The sequence below is a fragment of the Hemiscyllium ocellatum genome, chromosome 3, assembly GCF_020745735.1.
Source record: "Hemiscyllium ocellatum isolate sHemOce1 chromosome 3, sHemOce1.pat.X.cur, whole genome shotgun sequence".
In the NCBI taxonomy this organism is placed as follows: Eukaryota; Metazoa; Chordata; class Chondrichthyes; order Orectolobiformes; family Hemiscylliidae; genus Hemiscyllium; species Hemiscyllium ocellatum.
Window position 1 is genome coordinate 55,369,622 of NC_083403.1, and position 23,046 is coordinate 55,392,667.

The 23,046-nt window shown below is 39.6% G+C and overlaps 2 protein-coding genes across 3 annotated transcripts in view; one reads left to right on the forward strand and one right to left on the reverse strand.

Annotated features, from left to right (window-relative positions):
- Positions 1-2,305: 2,305 nt before the first annotated feature.
- On the reverse strand, positions 2,306-21,501 carry tstd3 (thiosulfate sulfurtransferase like domain containing 3). The gene is made up of 4 exons (XM_060850216.1): positions 21,060-21,501; positions 11,092-11,268; positions 5,829-5,988; positions 2,306-2,594 (listed from the first exon to the last, which is right to left on the reverse strand). The coding sequence occupies exons 1-4, from the start codon at positions 21,166-21,168 to the stop codon at positions 2,528-2,530; spliced, it is 513 nt and encodes a 170-aa protein (XP_060706199.1). The 5' UTR covers positions 21,169-21,501; the 3' UTR covers positions 2,306-2,527.
- The window catches only part of usp45 (ubiquitin specific peptidase 45), a 158,454-nt gene continuing 156,689 nt past the window's right edge, over positions 21,282-23,046 (forward strand). The window contains exon 1 of one of the 2 annotated variants that reach the window (XM_060850186.1): positions 21,282-21,362. The gene's annotated coding sequence lies outside the window, so the exon portion shown is untranslated. Of the gene's footprint in view, positions 21,363-21,419; positions 21,665-23,046 lie in introns of those variants that run through there. The other variant, XM_060850193.1, reaches the window with a different exon arrangement.

A 23,046-nucleotide genomic window follows, 5' to 3' on the forward strand; every position in this document is an offset into this window, starting at 1 on the left:
TGGTCTAATATTTCTTAATATCACCGTGCAATAGTTGAACAACCAGAAAATTCTATCATTTTTAGAGAACATTATACTAGTAAAGTGACAAATGTTGCAACTGACAAATTCTTAGCACATTTTCACATGTATTTTTGCTAATATGATAGTTTTACAATTCACTAGATTTGGTGTCATAGAAAAATCTAATCAAGATTATAGGTTTGTGGCAAATAGAATTTGTTTAACTGAATTACCTTCACATAACATTACAAACCAATAGTTGCATTGCTATGTTTGAAATGTCTTACACTGAATTTTTAACCAAGCACAGAATACTTCAAAAATATGGACTAACACATTATATCTGCCAAAACTGGGATAGCTTTGTAGTTTTCACTGTGGCACACAAGTTGTAAGGGTGGTACTCATTTAATATCTACCAGATTTGTTCTTAAATAGAATCATCAATGATAGGTTACTGGTCTAAGGATACTTTCTAGCTAACCACTGGTTACAAAATTCAAAGACTTGCCATCAAGGTGATCAAACATACCAGGTTGTCTGAGAACCATCTTTACTAGAATAGTTATAAATAATAGAAAATTAAATATTCAAACCTATTTTTCCAATAGTGTTAAAGTTGGAGTTTTTATATCTCTGTTCAGTAGTTGTTTACAAAGATGTAAAGATTACAAAATAAAACAACCTAATCATTAAACAGACGGGGCTTTGAGGATTTAATGTTCTGCATCAATTTTTAATGTTATATTTGAGATTTGTGTTTCAAATGGTAGAAATATGAAATTAATCCAAGAAATGATTCAAATATTGGCTATTCAGGTGCTTTGAGTTTTTAAATCAGAGGGGATGAAATTTGGGGGTAACTGTGCCTCTGCAGCCTAAACCCTTCACTAGCTTAGATGTCATGTTCAATCTCCAGCTGAGCCTAATCAATTTTGAAAAGCTAGAATACTGTTTGGAGCAAATTAAAATTTGTTAAACATTTTCCTCATTCTCTCACATATCCAAAGAAATTTTAAAAGATTCTTGGGTCACTGAAAGTTTTATGTTGCATTGGGTAGCATCCTGGTTTCTAAGCCAGAAATTCCAGCAATTACTCCTGGATGACTTTGCAAATGCATCTTCCATTGTCATGTGGCCATGTGGTAACCTGTCCCAGGAAGAAAATCACATACAAACAGTCAAACATACTTTGTATGCCTCACATCAAAAAGTGTAGGATAAGTCCAAGTTAATTGATTTTGTAGTTGCTAATAGAAACTTGTTTTCAGTGACTGCTTAAGTATCACAGTTAGATTTTTTTAAAAAAAGTATCCTGTTTGTCCTTTATTTTATTTAGCTATGATAAAGTAACAGTGTTAGGCTAGATTATTTTGTATCAGAAACAAATTATTTGATCAGGTGGTTTGTGTTCTGCTGAAATTCTGTAGAAGGCACATTGGGCTCAATGTTAATTGCCTTTCTCCACATATGCTGTCAGGACTACTTGGTGTTAATTGTCAGTTAACATTAACTGGTACATCATGGCAATACTTCCACTGATCTGAGTCTACTGGCCAATCACTGTCATTCAGTATAAAATGTTTTCCCTTTATTTTGATACTTAACTGTCTGGAGTGCAAGATAAAACTTGTGTTTTTCAGCAAAAATTAAATGATTTGAAGTTTAAAAACTGTTCTAAATATAGTTTCTTATATAGTTGTTTCAGGTAAAAGCCCACATTTTTGTACACAAGTTGTTTCTGAACATTGCACATTTGGTCATTTTAAAGCTGTCCAAATATATACTTCAACGAACATCTATACATGCAGTAACACTCCCATGCATAAGTTCTTAAATGAAGATAAACTGCAAGGAATATTTGAAAGAAAATAATTCCATGTGGACAAACGTGTTCTCGAATTCTAGTGACAACTTACAAAATATTATTTAGCAGCTGTCTCTCAAAATACAGTCTGTAGGAAATTTTTTAAAAATGCAGTTCCATCATACAGAATAAACAAAACGCATGCTCGGCTTAATACAAATTTTGCTGATGATAAAGAATACAGAACATAGATAAATTTAGCCTACTTGTGTTTTATTCCAAAACATACCATGGTAAAGTTGGTCACCATTAGTTTTGGGGAGAAAGTGAGGTCTACAGATGCTGGAGATCAGAGCTGAAAATGTGTTACTGGAAAAGCGCAGCAGGTCAGGCAGCATCCAAGGAACAGGAAATTCGACGTTTCGGGCATAAGCCCTTCATCAGGATTCCTGATGAAGGGCTTATGCCCGAAACGTCGAATTTCCTGTTCCTGGGATGCTGCCTGACCTGCACTTTTCCAGCAACATATTTTCAGCACCATCAGTTTTGCAGAACCATTTTTCAAAGCTTTCACAATTCTCAACTATATCTAAACAATATTTTTAGCTAAAATGTAAGAAAAGCTCAACTAAAAAAAGTGCAGATTTAATATTCCTGATGTCATTTTTATTTCTTCATATTTCTGAGATTCTTCTAGAATTTTTTCCCCAAAGTAGTTCAACGCTGATGTTCAGCAAATTCACATTTCACCCATTCTTCCCAACCACCAGGGAAATGTAGAGCTCTGAAACAAAAAAAACACAGCACTCACTACCTGAAAGGACTCAGCTGGATAAATAGTGGAATGACATATAAAGATTAAAAACAATGATAAATTGTCTTAAAACATCTGATACCACTTGGAATACAGTAATTGTTCTGAAACTGAAGATAATCACTAGTTTTCATTAAAAGATTGACATTTCACAAACAAATGAATGCTAATGCATATTTCCTGAAAAATACATATTCTCTAATATCAAGATGTGTCTGGATGCACTAAACACTGCAAAGGTTACGAGCCTTGACAGATTTCATATTACAATTGGAATATTAAGACTTTAATCTGCATATATGCTGGCTAAATCAAATCAGTAATACCAATGGTGAGATATGCTCAGAACATGTTGGGGACAGTTTTCTGGATCAATATGTTGAGAAGACAACTAGAGAACAAGCCATCCTTGACTGAGTATTGTGTAATCAGAAAGGAATATTTGGCAATATACTTGGATATGTGACTATAATATAGAATTCTTTATTAAGATGGAGTTTCATTGTTGATTGAAACTAGATAAATAAAACTACAACAGTAAGAGGCACAAGCTGGCTACACTAAATGAGGGAATGTTACTTAAAAGATGGTGGTTCAGAGGCAGTGGCAAATCATTTAAAAAGGGTACACTGCGTAAAATATTTTAGTTCTCTTCACAAAAGTGGACATAAATAACATCCCAAAAATGTTGGAGAATGCAGGGTCCAGTGAGAGGGAAGAAATTAAGGAAATCAGGTAAATACTTTTGGGTGAATTGTTGGGATTGAATGCTGCTCAATCCCAAGTACCCAATACCCTGCACCCCAGAGTACACAAGGAAATATGAATAATCAAGATACTGGTAGACATCTTTCAAGACTTTATAGACTCTGGAACAGTTCCAATGGATTGGAGAGTAGCTAATGTAACCCTATTATTTAGAAAAGGAATTGGAAAATAGAGTTATAGGCTGGTTAGCCTAACATCGGTAATAGCAAAAACATGACAGTTAATTATAAAAAAATTAATAGCAGGGCACATAAAATAGTGACAAGATCAGATGAAGTCAGCATAAGTTTATGAAAGGCAATTCGTGCTTGACAAATATACTGAATCTTTTGAGGATATACCAAGTAGAATTGACAAGTAGAAGCCAATGGATGTGCTTTAATTCGGTTTATTTGTATTTTTCGAAGGCTTTAGATAAGGTCCGACACAAATGATTAGCTTGTAAAATTAAAGTGACTGGGATTCGGGGTAGTCTACTGACATGGACAAAGAACTGATTGGCAGAGAGGAAACAAACAGTAGGAATAAACAGGTCTTCTTCTGAGTAACAGACAGTAACTGGTGAGATACCACAGGAATCAGTGCTTGGACTCCAGCTATATACATATTAATGATTTAGATGAGCGAACCAAGTGTAATATCGCTACTTTCGCAGATGACAAAGCTGAGTGGGAGGGTGAACTGTGAGACGGATGCATTAATCCCTCAGTTTGATTTGGACAGGCTGAGTGAATGGACAAATGCATAACAGATGTAATGTGGATAAGTGTGAGGTTATCCATATTGATAGCAAAAATAGGAGGACAGATTATCTAAATGATACCAGACGTGGAAAGGCAAAGTGCAACAAGACCTGATATACTTGTACACCAATTGTTGAAAGTAAGCTTTTAAGTGCAGCAGGTATTAAAGGGAAATGGTATGTTAAGGATCATAGCAAGAGGATTTGAGTACAGGGGCATAGATATTATACTGCAGCAATACAAAGCCTTGGCGAGAGCAGACCTGGAGTAGTGTGAGCAGTTGTGATCTCATCTGACAAAGCATGTTCTGGACACGGAGGGAGTGATACAAAGGTTCTCCACACAGAATCTTAGGATGGCAGGATGGATGTATGAAAAGAGACTGGATTGGTTATGACTATTTTTAACTGGAGTTTGGATGAATGAGGGGACAATCTCAGAAACCTATAAAATCATAATAGAACTGGACAAGGTAAACATGGGAAGGATGTTCCTGATGACCAAGGAGTCCAAAACCAGGGGTCAGTCTCATGATGTGGAATAGGCTATTTAAGACTCAGATGAGGAGAAACTACTTCACCTGGAGAGTGGCAAGCCTTTGAAATTCTCTGCCACAGAAGGTGGTTAAGGCCCAAACATTGAACATTTTCAAGGAGGTCTAACAGGATCAAATAGTACATGGAGAGAGCAGAAGCAGGTTACTGATTTGGGTGACCAGCTATGATCAAAATGAATGATGAGCAGACTCAAAGTGTCTAATGGCCTACTGTAGTTAGATTACAACGTATAATTCTAAACTCCCAATACAACATCAAAAACATAAAAACTACAAGTAGATTCAGAGTATTATCAAGCTTTATGGGTTGCAGTTTTGAAAAGATTCAAGCTTAGAAATTTTTCCTATCAGGTTAGAAGACTCAGTAACCATAAGTTGTCTTCACATTCTGAAGACCTATAATAATATAAATAGCAACCACTTTCCATAAGTCAGCTGGCAATAAGGCAGCAAACATTTACGAATCACAAAGAATCAAGGAAATACTAGAATAAAACATTTCCAATGAGGTTAGATTATGTTTTCAGAGGATCAATATTTCTTTCAAAGGAGAAGTAGCTTTTTGTTTTAAACAAAAGCAATACAAAACTATGGAGCACGCTTGGGATTGCAAGTAAAGGCGATGGCTTTTGTGGTTAAAATACTAGCAGACTGTACAGGGTAGGAAACGAATAGGTGCAACATGGTGGCTCAGTGGTTAGCATTGCTGCTGCACAGCACAAGGGACCCTGGTTCAATTCCACTTTTGGGTGATGGTGGAGACTGCATGGGTTTCCTCTCGCAGTCCAAAGACGTACAGGTTAGGTGGATTGGCCAGGGTAAATTACCCACAGAGTCCAGGGATGTGCACAGTACATAAGTTAGCCATCGGAAATTCAGATTACAGGGATTGAATATGGGCTGGGTCTGGGTAGGAATGCTCTTTGGAATGTCAGTGTGGACTCGATGGGCCAAATGGCCTGCTTCCATTCTGCAGGAAATCTATGGTTAATGCCAACACAGCCACTATTCAGAACCTTTTCTTGGACTGTGACACTTGTGAATTTAACCTCATTCAATTGCAGAGCTATGATTTAATTTTGATCAGCAGTTTGCTTAAGTAACTGAGCAAGAAAATAGAAAATACAAAGTAATGACCTGCTGTAGCCCAGTGACATTGCAGTCTCCAAAGCTTTCTTGCTCCTGACTCCTGCCAAACATGAAAAGACAATTTTGTCGGACGTGGACGGCATCTTTCCATTGTAGGTTTCCATAAATTTGCTTGAATCCAACTTCAAGGCTTGCTCCACTTCTCCCACTTTAGATAATTGGAACATTAAATCAGTGCAATCTATATTTAAAACACTATCAATAAGATATTTAGCATAAAACATTGCTTATATACGTCATCAGTGATCCAAGGAAACATATTTTGCCATTCGCCTTTATTGTACTTTTCACAGGTTCCATTAAATATTTAAGTAAAAAGTGAGGTCTGCAGATGCTGGAGATCAGAGCTGAAAATGTGTTGCTGGTTAAAGCGCAGCTGAAGGGCTGATGAAGGGCTTTTGCCCGAAACGTCGAATTTCCTGTTCCTTGGATGCTGCCTGACCTGCTGCGCTTTAACCAGCAACACATTTTCAGCCCATTAAATATTTATATTTGGAAATGCAAATAGCAGCTTTGGTTTTACACATCAATCTGTAGCAATGTGTAATCCAGTTACAAAATAGAAAGGAGAAAGTAAAACCCTGCAATTAAGGTTGTGTAGAAACCCTACAAAACAAATTAATTGTATCCATACTGTAATATATTCTTGGAACAACCTATTTGACAATACTTACAAACTTGGATGATTACAATATTTACTGTTAAAATTTTATTTGAAATAAACAATGTTATGTCCTATTCATGGAAAAAAACAAGGAAAATTATTCCGTAAGCATGCTTCTTCACAGCATTCTCCTTCCAACTTATTTTTTGCCGTTCAATCAAAGGATGTAGGCATGCTGGAAAAGGCAGCATTTATTGCTAGTCCCCAGTTAGTCAATGCAGGGAGGTGGCTAGTCCTCTTCTGAACCACTGCAGTTCATATTCTACAGGTACTCCTACAGTACTGTCAGCGACAGTGTTTACAAGTCAAAGATGTACAGCACAGAAACAGAACCTTCAGTCCAACTTGTCCATGCTGATCAGATATCCTCACCCAATCCAGTCCCAATTGGCCAATATCTCTCTAAACCCTTCCTATTCATATATCCATCTAGATGCCTTTTAAATGTTGTAATTGTACCAGCTTCCATCATTTCCTCTGGCAGCTCATTCCATACACACACAACCCTGTGTGTGAAGAAGTTGCCCCTTAGGTCCCTTTTGTATCTCATCCCCAACACCCTAAACCTATGCCCTCCCTCCCCCCAGGGAAAATACCTTGTCTATTTAATCTATCCATGGCCCTCATGATTTAATAAACCGCTGTAATAGCGGCACGGTGGCAAGCACTGTTGCCTCACAGCGCCAGAGACCCGGGTTCAATTCCCGCCTCAGGCGACTGACTGTGTGGGGTTTGCACATTCTCCCAGTGTCTGTGTGGGTTTCCTCCCACAATCCAAAGATGTGCGGGTCAGGTGAATTGGCCATGCTAAATTGCCTGCAGTGTTAGGTAAGGGGTCAGAAGACAGAGAGTTATGACAGAAGGCACTCCAAGATCTCTTTGCTCAGCAACACTCCCCAGGACCTTACCATTAAGGTGTATAAGTCCTGCTCTGATTTGCTTTTCCAAAATGCAGCACTTAGTTTTATTTGGATAAATACAATCTGTTGACCCAGTGACAGTGATACCATTCCAGGCTAGAAGAGCATCTGACACAGAGTGGTGTTCTCTTGTGGCTGCTCCTTGTCTTTCTAGATAGTGAAGATTATAGTGAAATCTTCCAAATTCATAATTTCATAGGATTCCTCTTTTTACTTTTGTTAATTAATACAAAGTGTTTGTGTTGGGTAATAATATGTTTTTTTTAAACAAATGGTTGAATATGCACCATTCCTTTTCAAAAAGCAGGGTGGGGGTGATTAAAAAGCAGCAAACTACAGGTTGATTAGCCTAACATCTATTGTTGGGGAAGTACTGGAATTAACTATTAAAGGGAATAATAGCAGAACATTTGAAAAATTATTATCTGATCACCACACTCAGTATGGCTTCATGAAAAGAAAATTGTGTCTGACTATTGTGTTGCCGAGTTTCTTTAGGAAGTCTTAACCAGAGTGGATAGGGGGGAACCAGAAGGGGTGTTTTATTTGAATTTCCAGAAGGCATTTGACAAGATACTTCCCAAAAGATTAAGTCGAGCAAATGGTTTGGGAGGTGGCACATTGGCATAGATAGAGAATTGCACAATGTGCAGGAAACAGTGAGTGGGCATTAGGGTTTTTTTCAAGTTGACGACCTGTAACTAGTAAGGTTCCACAAGGATCAGGGTTAGGACCGCAACTGATCAAATATATAAAAATAACTTGGAGGAAGGAAGTGAATGTACTGTAGCCAAATTTACAGACAACACAAAAATAGGTGGTAAGACAAGTTGCAAGAAGGATCAAACAAGTTTAGATATATATTGATAGGTTTTATTTGCCAAGCTGGAAAGTGGATTTGCAGACATTTCATCCCCTGTCTAGGTGACATTTTCAGTGCTTTGGAGCCTCCTGTAAACCACTGCAATACTATCTCTTCTAGAATTTGTGGTTCTGTTCCTGCTGCTTCCAGTTGCCAGTTGTTGGTTGTCGTGGCCAGTATATTGGAAACATGTATACATGCTTGTTGATGGAGTCTGTGTATGAGTTCCATGCCTCTAGAAAGCCTCTGGCAGCCCTCTGTTTAGCTTGTCCTATGATCGTTATGTTGTCCCAGTTGAATTTGTGGTCCTTCTCATCTGTGTGTATAGCTATTGGTCTAGGCGTTTAGTGGCTAGTTGATGTTCGTGGATGTAGATTGCTAGTTGTCTGCTTGTTTGTTCTATGTAGTGTTTTGTGGAGTATTTGCAAGGAATCTTGTAATTACATTTGTCTTTCACATTGGTAAAGAGTCTTTTGTCCTGGTGAGTTGTTGTCTGAGAGCATGGCTGTCGGTTTATGGGCTGTCATGAATCCCAGTGGTTGCAGAAGTCTGGCAGTCAGTTCTGAGACTTTTTTTTAAAATATAAGGTAGAGTGACTAGTGAGTTAAGTCATGGCATGCGCTCATTGCGTTGTCTGTCTGTTAGGCATCTGTGGGCGAAGTTGTGGGGGTATCAGTTCTTGGTGAAATTCTGTAGAGGTGTTTTCTTCTCTTTGCATGTCGAGAGTGCTGCAGTGTGTTGCAGCCATTTGGAACAGGGTCCAAATGCAGCTCCTCCTGGTTGTTCAGGTGGTTGCTATGGTAGTTCAGGACTTGGTCTGTGTGGCTTTTCTCTACACTTTTGTGGTGCATTCACAGTTGTGTTCTGTAAATTACTGTTGACCACATGATGGGTACAGGGTCTTTTGTTCTGGTGGTGGTGTCTGAGCACGGCTGTTGGTTTATGGGCCAACAATGGTCGGAGGAGTCTGGCTGTCAGTTCCAAAATGTTTTTTTCAAACAATTGTTTAAAATCAACCTATCAAGCTTTTGGTCATCTACACTAAAATCTCCTTCTGTGGTTCAATATTAAATATTGTAAAAATTGTGCATGAGAGAACATTTCAAAATATTAACAGGTTGTTTTTGAAAAGGTCTTTACAGTTAGACAGAAATGTGAACTTCAACAAGCTAACTTATACAAGCACAACACAAAGTGAAGTACTCAAAAAAGGAAACAATTAAAAAAAAGGCTAACAAACAAACGCTGGGGAAAAAAAACTCAGCAGGTGTGGAGGCACCTGTGGAGAGAGAACCTGAATACATGTGGAATCTAATATAACTGGATCAAAACTAATCCACAGCAAACTCAATTGCGAATAATACCCGAAAGGTGTGAAGACAACATAGTCCACACAAATCCTAAATCTCGTCTCCATTGTTCCCCTCCACCATGTAGCATGGTGCCACAACTGCATCAACTGGACAAAATGAGGGTAAATTTAAGTACACAAAAACTTACCAGCCATAACATTTTACAGGCTAGTAGCAGCAACAGAATCACACATCATTACAAACTGTAACGTCAGTGTAACACAAAAATTATTATTCTCGGTCGAATATGCCCTGCTGCTTTTCACATTTAACAATATCAACTAGGCTAAAATCGCATATAATTGACTTTGAAATGGTCCCAAATGAATAACCATTTTAGAAGGCATCAAGCCTCAGCCACATAGCATGCTGAGAGTCACATATATACACAGAGGGGAGGTGACTTCCTTTGTAGAATTCAAATGAAGTCATTTGTGGCAATGCAAAAGCTATCCTGTAAAGTCCAGACTTATTGAACTATTCTCCATAACTTGCCAGAATGGGTTGTGAATTCAATCTCTAGGTTGCTAATCCACTAAACAATGTGGCATTTGTTCACATTCTTCCAGAACACCAAGCTTAACATTTTCCATTAATCTTGTTGCTCCTTAAATGCTGCAGCTCATTCCAGGTTACACAAAAATAAATATTTAATCACACCAATGCCTCAAGATGTACTTTCAAATGGATCCTGTACTTGCTTTACCTAGTCTCACACAATTCTGAAAGTACCATATCAAATTCATTTTGTTCTTGTTTCATACTTGTTATATACCTTATAGAAATTCCTTCAAGGATGTCTCCTTAAAGACTAAACAACCACAAACTTATCAGGTTATTTTGACAATCAAGACCTGTCATTTTCCTCTACAACGTATCTACGGCTTGAATCAGTAATGCTCTAGTGTCTAGCACTGTACACAACAAACTAGGTTCAGTCTGGGGGAGGTGATGGGCGATGATAATGTCAATGGACTAGTCATGCAGAATTGCAGACTAACATTCTACGGATACAAACTCAAGTCCTGCCACGGTGAAATTTGAATTCAACAATAAAAAATAATCTGTAATTAAAAGTCAGCCTAATAGTTAAAAAGTAGTGAATTGTCATTAAAAATAAATCTGGTTCAGAAACCTTGAAGGAAATCCTCCACCCTTACCTAACCTTGTCTATATTTGGATCCAAATACGCAGCAAGTTTGACTGCCTCCTGAAATGGTCTGGGAAGCCACTCAGATCAAGGCCAATTATGGACTGACTTTGAATACTGCATTTCTAGCAATATTCAATCCCACAAACACAAAACATAAAACACATCACCATTAGCACCAGGAGCTGAAGTCAACTAAGTTGATGAAATAATCCAGAATTCTATTTCTTTTATTACTACTGCACACTGATAGTTATGAAAATTGAGTATAATTTGCTTGCTGGTACACAAAGATATACTCACATGGCACATTTATAGATCCAGGAATTTGTCCATACTCCTTGATTTCCCAAGGTTCTCTGACATCAATCACAATTGTTTTTGATTTAAGCAACTGTTTTAGTTCCTGGTAGGTGACAGATTCAGAGGGAGCTGTACAAACACTCCAGTAACTGCCGTGCTGGGTTAGGTAAAATGGAGCTATAAAAAGTATTAAAAGGTTTGAAGTTATAAAAAAACCTCAAGTTCGCAGATAATTTTGATTAAGTACAAGGGCTTTGATACAAAATTAGCAGCATGGATATCTTGAAGTAATTTAACCATACAATAATTAGCAAAATTGATGTAATTTCAATGACAGCAAATAGAATATAATGCAGGATCTCACTGTGAAACATCCATTTACAACCTGACAATAATTAACATGAATTAAGCGAATGCATTGCTTTCATGCTCACCGATACTCAAATGTACAGGAATGCAAGTGTTTTTTATTCATTAGTGGGATGTGAGAGAGACTGGCTGGCTAGCATTTATTGCCCATCCCTAGTTGTCCTTGAGAAGGTGGTGGTGAACTGCCTTCTTGAATTGCTGCAATCCCACCTGCTGTGGGCTGAACCACAATGTCTTTAGGGAGGGAATTCCAGCAAAAGTGAAGGAAAGGCAGTACATTTTCAAGTCAGGTAGTGAGTGGCTTGGAAGGAACTTGAAGGCCATGGCGTTCCCATACAACTTCTGCCATTGTCCTTCTAGATGGAAGTGGTCATGGATTTGGAAGGTGTTGTCTGGGGATCTTTGGTGAATTTCTGCAGTGCATTTTCTATTGCTAAAGAGTGCTGATGGTGGAGGGAGTGGGTGCTTGTGGATGCAGTGCTAATCAAGCGGGCTGCTTTGTCCTGGATGGTATTAAGCTTCTTTAGCGTTGTTGGGCCGCACTCATCCAGGCAAATGGGGAGTATTCCATCACACCTGGCTCGTGTCTTGTAGATTGTGGATAGGCTTTGGGGAGAAAGGTGTGTTACTTGCTGTAGAATTCCTAGCGTCTCACCTGCTCTTGTTGCCACTGTGTTTATGTGGCATGTACAGTTGAGTTTTTGGTCAATGATAACCCCCAGGATGTTGATAGTGGGAAATTCAGTGATGGTAACAACATTGAATGTCAAGAAGCCGTGATTTGATTGCCTGTTATTGGTGATGGTCATAGTTTGACATTTGTATGGCATGAATGTTCCTTGTCACTTGTCAGCCCAAGCCTAGGTATCATCCAAATCTTGGACATGGACAGCTTCAGTATCTGAGGTGTCACAAATGGTGCTAAAAAATTGGGCAATCATTGGTGAACATCCCACTTCTGATCTTATAATGGAGGGAAGGTCATTGATGAAACAGCCGAAGGTGAGAATATGATGCTGCAAAAGCACAGCAGGTCAGGCAGCATCGGAGGAGCAGGAGAATTGGCATTTCAGGGAGGCTTGCGGGTTGGGGCTGACAGTTAAATGGGAGTGAGTGTGGTGGGGGGAGGTAGATGGGAAAGCAATAGTTGGATGAAGGTGAAGGAGAAGGTAATAGGTCAGAGAGGACAGTGATGGACTACTATTTATTTCTCAGCCCCCGACCCACAAGCCTCATTCCTGATGAAGGGCTTATGCCCAGAATGTCCATTCTCCTGCTCTTTGGATGCTGTCTGACCTGCTGTGCTTTTCTAGTACCACACTCTTGACTCTGATCTCTAGCATCTGCAGCCCTCAGTGTCGCCCAACAGCTGAAGATGGTTGGGCCAAGAACACTACCACAAGGAATTCCGGCTGAGGTCCTGGAGCTAAGGTAACTGACCAACAACTATGACCATCTGTGTCAGGTATGATGCCAGAGAGTTTGCCCCCGATCCTCAATGATTCCAGTTTTGTTAGGACTCTTTGATGCCACACTCAGTCAATGTCGCCTTGATGGCAAGGGCCGACACTCTCACCTCACCTCTGGAATTCAGCTCTTCTGTACATGTTTGAACCAAGGTTGTAATGAGGTCAAGAGCTGGATGGCTCTGGCAGAATCAAAACTGGGTGTCACTGAGTTGGTTACTGCTGAGTAGGTGCTGCTTGATACCACTTTCCAACACCTGACTAATGATCGAGTGTAGATTATGGGCAGTACTTGACTGGGTTAGATTAATCCTGCTTTGTACGTACAGGTCATACACAAGCATTTTCCACATTGTCAGATAGATGCTAGTGTTGTAACCATACTGGAAGAGCGTGGCTAGGGGAGCAAGTTCTGGAGCACAGGTCTTCAGTAATATTGCGGGAATGTTATCAGAGGCATAGCCTTTGCAGTATCCAGTGTCTCCACCTGTTTCTTGATATCACATAGAACCAAATTGGCTGGAGACTGGTATCTAATGCTGGGAACCAGAGGAGGAGGCAGAGATGGATCATCCATTTGGCACTGCGCAGTCTGTAGATTGCTGGCAAAGCTTCAGCCTTACCTTGGCACTGATGTGCCGGGCTCACCTATTATTGAGGGTGGGGATATTTGTGAAGCCTCCTCCTCCAATGAGTTGTTTAATCATCCAGCATCATTCACAACTGGATGTGGCATGGCCAGAGAGCTTAGGTCGAATCCATTGGGTACAGGATGACTTAGCTCTGTCTACCACTTCTTGCTTATGCTGTTTGTCATACAAGTGGTTCTGTTTGGTGGCTTCACTGGGTTAAAACCTCATCTTCAGGTGTACCTAGTGCTGCTCTTGACATGCCCTCCTGCACACTGCATCGAACCAAAGCTGATAGTCTAACTTGATGATAATGGTTGAGTGGAGGATTATGCTGGGTCATGAGGTGACAGATTGCGCTGTGGTACAGTTCTGCTGCTGTTGATGGCCCACAATGCCTTAAGGATGCCTAGTTTTGAGTTGCTAGATCTATTCAAAGTCTGTCCCATTTAGCAAAGTAAATTGTGCCACACAAGATGGCAGTTATTCTCAATGTGAAGATGGGACTTTGTCTCCACAATGACTGTGCAGTGGTCACCAATACTATCACAGACAGATGCACCTGCAGCTGGCAGATTGGTAACGATGAGGTGTCATGTATTTCTTTTTCCACTCTTGTTGATTTCCTCACCACCAGCCACAGACCCAGTCGTGCAGATACGTCCTTTAGGACCCGACCAGCTTGATTAGTAATACTGCTGCCGAGCCACTCTTGGTAGTGGACCTTGAAATCCCTCACCCAGAGTACATTTTGTGCCCTTGCCATCCTCCGTACTTCTTCCAAGCATTGTTCAATATGGAGGAGTGCCAATTCATCAGCTGAGGGAGCACAGTACATCATAATCAGCAGGAGGTTTCCTTGCCTATGTTTAGCCTAAAGCCATGAGACTTCATATGGTCCAGAGTCAATATTAAGGACTTCCAAGGCAACTCCCTCCTGACTGTGTACCACTGTGTTGCCGTCTCTGCTGGGTCTGTCCTGCTTGTGGGACAGGGATGGATAGTGGTGTCTGGGACATTGTCTGTAAGGTATTATTCCACGAGTATGATTATGTCAGGTTGTTGCCTGACTAGTCTGTGAGCCACCTCTCCCAATTTCGGCAACAGCTCCCAGGTGTTAGGAAGGAAGACTTTGAGGGTCGAGCAGTCTGTTTCTGCCATTGTCTTTCCTGGTGCCTACGTCAATTCCAGGTGATCCATCCAGTTTCATTTCTTTGAGGCTTTGTAGTGATTGATACAACTAAATGGCTTGCTAGACCCTTTCAGAGGTCAATTAAAGTCAACCACATTACTGTGGGTCTGGAGAAACATGGAGGTCAGACCAGATGGGGATCGCAGATTTCCTTCCCTGATGGATGTTTGTGAACCAAACATAAAAATATAAACAGTAGTAATCTGATAGCATGTAGTATAAAAGCAGAAAGCAATCATCACTTTCTTACAATTTTGAAAAATATCACCTAATGTATTCCCTGGGGCGAGTGATCAAATATTTCCTTCAACTAAGGTGTGGGATGCTCTCTGGAGACAGGATGGGCCAAATGGCCTTTTCCTGTTCTGTGATTTGATTGATAATATCACACAACATTAGTGGCATCAGAACCGGCTCCAAATAATTACTGTCATGTGACTTAGTGGTTATATATTAATTTTCAGGTTATGTTTTCAGTTAAGGTTTAGTGTGACGAAACTATGGCAAAACAGGTGTATTTTGAAAGACAGATTTTGAGCCATTTTGAGCTGTTTTCTCCAAAGTAATAAAGTTAACAGCTTGAGGGGCATGATTTTATTTTTAAAATTTGGAACAATAGAAGCATAAATAGGTGGGGTCAGGCTCCCAGCAAACAAGAGTTTTAGTTTAGCTTTCAGCAGTTGCTGTGTCTTGAAGCTGGATATGGAAGTGGTTATTTATTTCACAACTTAAAGCTGAAGTTGTCTCTTCTGCAAGAATTGTACACAAGACAACCTGCTTTAGTCAATTTGCCTTTGCCAAGGATGTGTTTATGGGATGTTATTATATCGGAACAGTTGCTGTTTAGTAGTTAAATAATCTAGTATTCTGTTAAACTTTAACTCTGGAAAACTTATCAGTTCTTCTTTCTTTTGTAGGTATTTTGACAACACGATGAAAAGGAAGTGTGTTTTGCTCAAGCCAAGTAGTCCTAACCAAGTAGGCATCAAAGAGTCCTAACAAAACTGGAATCATTGAGGATCGGGGGCAAACTCTCTGGCAAACACAGCACCTTACACTTGCCTTTAAATAAAAGTTAGCCTAGACACTACATCCTTGTTATATTTGAAGGGGATTTGGTCAGGTCCATAACATTGGTTACAATTAGAAGTTAGGATAAAGTTCAGGATTAACTTTCTCATTTTATCCCTGATCTTAAATTTAAAGGGGGAAGGATTAGGATTACATATTAGAGCTAGGCTAAAAATCAGTTATTAGCAAGTGTGTTAATAGTGGAAACTGTAAATGACATCACAGTCATCAATGCACCTTCTTTAATTAGGCTAGTAAGAAGCACTGGATGTCAGTAAGTTTGAGTACTTCCCAAAATACCACAAAAATGTAACTAGATCTCATGAAACAAATAAGTCTGAAATTAAATCAGCATTGTTATGCTCTAATTGTGGAATGAGAATGCGCTTTGCAGAGTCCAAAGGTAATATTGTATAAGATCCAAAGTCTACTCACATCCTTTGTAATTGCCTGATCTTTTCCGTACTCCTGAACACCTTTCACACTTTTAGAACAATGAGTCATTTCAAGGCAATGCCTAGTGCACTAACAATACACTTCAATCAAGCTCAGACCCAATTTAAAATCAGGCCAATGTCATGCGATAGTCAGACCTGATCTCATTACAATTAAAAGGGAAATGACCAAGCTTTACAAGTTACATTGATTTTCTGTCGTCTTATCCTTTCAATGAAGTTCAATGCAAAGTGGAGATATACCAACTCATATGTCTACTAAACATTTTAAAGTGAAGTTAATAGTTTTCAAATTAAACCACGCATCTATTTTCTTTCAAACATGTAATGATATTGTGAGGATGACTACACTACTGGGACTGAAAGTGGAGGAAATCAGGTTTGTACTTGGGGAAAGAGATCATCCATTAGTCGTGCTCTGCCAGATATCATTCAAACCTTTCCCTTCTGTTATATTTCTCAGTAGAATTTCTCCTCTATCAAAATTTTCCACTATTCTTCCCTTCTCTATTCAGACGTAAGCACTTACACCTTTTATTTCTTTGCCTCAGTATCACCTCTTTAGACTTACATGATCATGTTCATGAAATAATCATGATTAGACTAGATTCTCTACAGTGTGGAAACAGGCCCTTCAGCCCAACAAGTCCACACCGACCCTCTGAAGAGCAAACCAACCAGACCCATCCCCTTGCATTCACCCCTGACTAATGCACCTAACACTACTGGCAATTTAGCATGGCCAATTCACCTAACTTGCACATCTTTGGACTGTGTGAGGAAACCCACACAGACATGGGGAGAATGTCTGTGTGGAGTTTGCACAGTTGCTCAAGGCTGGAATCAAACTTGGGTCAAACCTGAGGCAGCAGTGCTACCAACTGAGCCACCGTGCCAGCCCATGATAATCATTTAAACTATAAAATATTGTGCATTTTAGCATGAAGAGATGAAAATACAATGATTTTCCTCAAAACCTATTTATTCCTGGCTTTACAGCTTTCCATGGAAAATATTTTAGATTTATGATATCTTTTGCAATTCTGTGATGTCTCAAAGTGCTTTTGCAGCCAATTAAGTCATTTTAAAAAAATGTTTGTTGCCACTATGTAGGAAATTCAACAGTTATTTTGTAAACAACACTGCAAGAATCAGAGGTACCATTGTATTGCTGGGTACATTCTATGGGTCACTAACTAGTAAGATACAGAAGGATAAATTTTTAAGGGATTGGCACAGGGGTCCAAGAATTACCAGGTGGATTACTTACAATGTGGAATGTTTGATATTCTAGTAATAGTTGGGTAATAATTATTATAGGAGAAATGTTTTTGACATGTTTTCATGAAAATTTGCTACATCAGTGTGCTTCCAGTAAAATACGAGACACATTACTGAATCTGGTTTTAGCTGACAAAGTGGGTCAAACATATTAAGTATTGCAATGTTTTGGGGAAGTGCTTTTTGTATAATACAATGCAAGTTAGCTGCAGAAAAGGATAAAGAAAAGTCCAGAGTAAGAATAATTTGTTGGAAGTGATCCTCCCCCAATGGGTCGAGAACAGACCTGACACAGATAAATTAGAATCAAAGATTGGCACACAAAACTCTGAGGAATGGACTGTGAGTAGACAGGAGGTCTATCAGATACAGTCAAGGAGATTGCCATGGGGGAAGAAAGGATAGGGCAAATAAATAATGACAAGACAGGTAGAGTGAGTTGAGCCAGAAAATGGATTCATAGGGCAGGTACCATACTGAGCACTAACTAGGCTGTATACAGAAGGCTAAAAACAAAAGTGGAAAAACAAGTACAAAAGACTGGTAACTTACAAGATAAAAAAAGTCTTCTAAAAACATAAAGATGAAAAGGTGATGGAGGAAGAGCGAGGCTGATTAGGAGCCTAAAAGGAGATTTACACAAGGAGAAAGGGAGCACGGCTGAGGTACTTAATGCGTATTGTACCAAGGAGAAAGGTTCTGTCCAACTCAGTGAAAGAATGTGTATTTGACATGCTTGACGAGCTAAAATCTGAGAAGGCATTGGTTTGGCCATACTTAAGTCACAGAATATATCCATGGATATGGGCTGGGGCAGGAAGGGAGGAAAACACCAGCCATAATTTTCCAAATCTCTACTTACAGAGGTGGCAATGGCAGATTTGAGACATGCAACTGTTATGCCCTTGTTCAAAAAGAATGTAACAATAAAGCTAGCAACAATTTGTCAGTTTCATCTCAGTGGACGGAAACCTTTTAGAAATGACAATTCATAGTAAAATTAATCACTTGGGCAAATGTTGATTAGATTGAAAGATAGCAAATGTAACTCTTTTATGCAAAAACAAAGGAGATAATGCTGGAAGCTACAAGCAAACTAGCTCATTATATGTCAAAGGGCAAATGTAAGAAGCTATCACCTAATAAGTCATAGAAGGGCAATTATCTAAGGTCAAGGCAATCAGGCAGAGTCAAAATGATTTTGTAAAAGGAAAATCATGTTTAACCAATCTAATAGAGTTCTTGGAGGAAGTAACATGCTGTGCATGACAGGAAATGGTAGATGTAATGTACTTAGATTTCCAGAAGTCTTTTTAGGAACAGTCACAAAAGCTCACAATACAGTGGGTAGCACATTGGCATAAACATATGATTGGCTAGCCAACCAGAAGCAAAGTGTCAGCATAAAACGTACTTTTTTCAGGTTGTCAAGATGTTTTGAGTAGTGTACCATAGAGATCAACAATGATACATCAATGCTTACAATTTATGTAAATGATTTGGGTGAAAGCATGGAAGGTGTGATCACCAAATTTTCTGATGACACATGATAGATAGAAGCGTAAACTGAAAGGACATAAGGAAAATGAAGAGTGATTAAGTGAAGGGACAAATATCTGGCAATTGGCGTATAACATAAAATTGTCCATTTTGGCACTGAAACAAAGTATTATCTGAATAATGAGAGATTGCCTGGGTGACCTCATGCTTAAACTGCAAAAGGTTTTTGTGGCTTTTATGCAGATATGGCAAGTGATTAAGTAACCTAATGGGATATTGTAATTTGTTGAGAGAAAAATAGAATAAAAAGTAGGGAGGCTATGCTTCAGTTTTCCAGGACATTGACGAGACCACATCTGGAGTACTATGTACAACATTGGTCACCGTATTCAAGGAAAGATGTAGATGCATTGAAAGTAGTTAACAAGGTTTACTAGATTGATAGCTGGAAAGGACTTATTGCCTTAAAAGAATAGTCAGGACAGGCAAGGCTTGCATCTAATGGAATTTCCTTAAATAAGAGCAACATTCCCTCCATTTTTCCATTACTCAAAGCTGAGGTCTGTGCGTGGCAGCACATTCTGAAACTGGAAATCAATGTTGTGAAAACTGTTAGCATGTGCAGAACCTCTAAGCGGCTATGCAACAATGTGGCTTTGAGGAATATTGAGTAAGGTATCATTCATCTTACTCAAGCAAACAAGTGATTGATTTGAAAGTATAAGATCCTGAGGAGTCTTGTCAGATTGGATGTAAAGAGGGTATTTTGGTATAGGAGAATCAAGAACTAGAGGTCACTGTTTAAAAACTAGGGGCTTTGCATTTAAAGTGGAGATGAAGCAATTTTCTTTCTTAGGGTTGAGTGTGTTTGGGACAATCCTGAAAAGGTGATTGAATACAATTATAGAATATTTTCAAGACAGAGACTAATAGATTCTTGTTAAGCAAGTGGGTGAGTGTATTTGCAGGGGCTAGCCATGATTCATGAACAGAGTGAAAAAGACAAATAGCACACACTTACTCATTGTTTGTATGAGAGTCAGAAAGGATTTAATATGGATGAAATGCATTTAAGTATATTTGCTTCAGGTTTTAGTGAAGTATGGAAAGAGCGATGAGGGTTACACAGTTGATGTGGTAGGCATGGATAAAGACTGACACTGTCAGTCAGCAAAGTTAGAACCCATGTAACAAACTGATGGTAGCAGCAGGCAAAACTGGCTGAGTGACAGGCAGCAGTGTAGGTCTGCCGAAGAGTAGGCGGGTGAGACTAGTTTAGTTTGGGATTATGTTTGGCATGAATTGGTTGGACCAACTGAAGAGTCTGTTTCCGTGATGTATGAAGGAGGCCCCTGTCCAAAAGTCTCCAGCATGGACGTCAACTCCAAGATGAATGGGTACATTTTAATCCAGGCCAATGTTAACTGTTTCTCTTTGCACCGATGCTACTAGGTCTCTGAGTTTCTCAAGCATTTCCCACATTCCGGCATGCGCAATACTTTGATTCTTGCTGTAAAGGGAGTGGCATTTTGGACAATGTGCTAAACTGCACGGATTCAAACGTCGAGCAAAGGTATTGAACAAGTCAACGCTGCTTTTAACATTTCCCACTGGTAAAAAGAAAAAGATCAATTTGAAGTGCTCACCCTCTCCCCACACCTAGGACTAAAATGAAAAAAAGGTATTGAACATGGTGATATGAAACAAACAAAAACATAAACTGCCGGAGAAACTCAGCAGACCTAGCAGCATCTATGGACAGAAAATAGAACTAACATTTCGACCCCAGCGACCCTTCTTCAGGACGGACTGTTGGTCATTGTAAACATAAAAAATGTGCAACAATGGTGAAATTAACATAATTATTTAGTTAGACATACCCAACTTCTGCCATCACACACACACACTAGTTTCTGCAATGGGTGTGTTTCACTGCACAGAACCGGCACTTGCAACATTATTTTCATTAAAGGTTACGAGCAGCTGGACAACTTTCCTCACTCACCCCAAGAGAGAGGCCGTTGGTTTCTGAATTGTCGGCAGACCTGGACCACCGAGCTCCGGCACGCAGTCCGCAGCAGCAGCGCCGAGACAAAGGCCAGCACACGGGTCATTCTGCAAGACCAAGATGCTCGCGCGACCTAGGCCAAAGTTCCAGGTCCAACCGCCACCAGAATCAGAATAACCGTCCGTCTTTCCAATGGAAGGGGGCGGGAGAAAGAGGAGGAGACTTGCACATGCGCGCTCTCTCTCTCTCACACACAAGCACGTATTAAGGAGATCAGCTGGAAGTGTCGCCTTCCGACCGGTAAAGTTGTTTAATGAGGGGAGGGGGTGTCAGTATCCCCAGCTTCCGGGGGGTTCCGGTCAGCGCGAGTGCTGGAGCTGGCCCGCCGGGCTTTGCACATTGAAGCTGCGAGAAGCTTCCCCTTCCGCCTCTCTCCGAGTCACCGCCAAGCCCTACCCCTTCACCGGGAGTCGCGCTCTCTTCCTATCCCTTCTCCGCGCTGACTGTTAACGTTCCAGGTGGAAACCCGGGACGTGTCGGAGGGTTTGAGTGGGGACAGTGTGCAAGACAGATCGATCCTAAACGTTCGGGAGCAGCCGCCGGTATTTCACTTACTCAGAATTAAAAAGCCTGTCAGCAAGGCCCGCGTCTTCTAAGCAATCACTCCACTCCCCTAAATAAACTGCCGTCTTAGAATAGATTCTCTGCTCTTAGCATTGCGGAGAAATCTTAACTATGTTTTGTGTGCGCCGTTGTCACCGACTCAATTCCAGTTAGATGCGGTCCTTGTTTCAAGCACCGTAGATTGAAGTGTGGTTGCTTTGGGGGTTTGCAATTACATTTAGTTTTGCATCCCTGGGATTTCCTGGAGTGTTATCACCTCCAGCTTTCCTGCTAAACTGCAAATTGGTATGATATGGCAACTTCATTTTGCGTGGAGGGGATTGTTTTAAAATCGTGTCACGATGACGGGACGTTTACAACTTTTTTTTGCAAAACTAACTTCGTAATAAAACTTTGTAAAGCAAGTTACTAAATATCAACTGACGATTCCTTGAGGATTGAAAAATACTGCAATATATTTTCAAATTTTGGATGCAATTTGCCACGGTTACAAGTTCCTTGAATTTCTTAAAGCTTGAGGAATACATTTATTAAATCACATTTTAAAAAATCACGCTCAGTGGAAACAATTTCTGATCTAATAGTATCAAATTTTTATGTTGGAGGAAAGTAGAAGTCTAAAGTTTAAATATCTCCGGAACTAGAATTAGAATTCCAACTGTGCGGAACGCCCTTCGGCTCAACAAGTCCACACCGACCTTCCCAACTCGTCGGAGCTATCTGATTTTTACCGTGATATGTAAATGTTGGACTGGTGTGGACAAAGTTAAAAATCATACAACACCAGGTTATAGTCCAACAGGTTTATTTGGAAGCACTAGCTTTCCGAGTGCTGCTCCTTCTTCAGGTAACTAGTCGGTCCACTAGTAACATGATGAAGGAGCAGTGCTCCAAAAGCTAGTACTTTTAAATAAACCTGTTGGACTATAATCTGGTGTTGTGTGATTTTTTAACTTTAATTTTTACTGATTCATTTGATTTTTATTTGAATTTGGGATAAACAAAAATATGCTTAAACATTGCAACATGAAAAAGAGACAGCTTTAGCATTTGTTTTTGGACATGTATGTAATACTTTTACCTCTTACCTCTTATATTATATAGCTTCCCTAGATTTGCCTGTAGTAATTGTTAATTTTTATCCTAAAGTCGCTTTAGGATAAACCTTTGATGACCACCTGCTTTTTTTTGTTTTTAAATGCCACAAAATATCTAATTGTTCTATCTATTTGTTTGTTTACAATAATAGTGTTTTAAACATATTTACTTTTCTGAAGTGATATTGTCTGAATCTACTTTTTGTGACATGGATCAGTTTTGCAAGTGTTTTCAAAGAATTGCATTGAATTCAAATGAACTG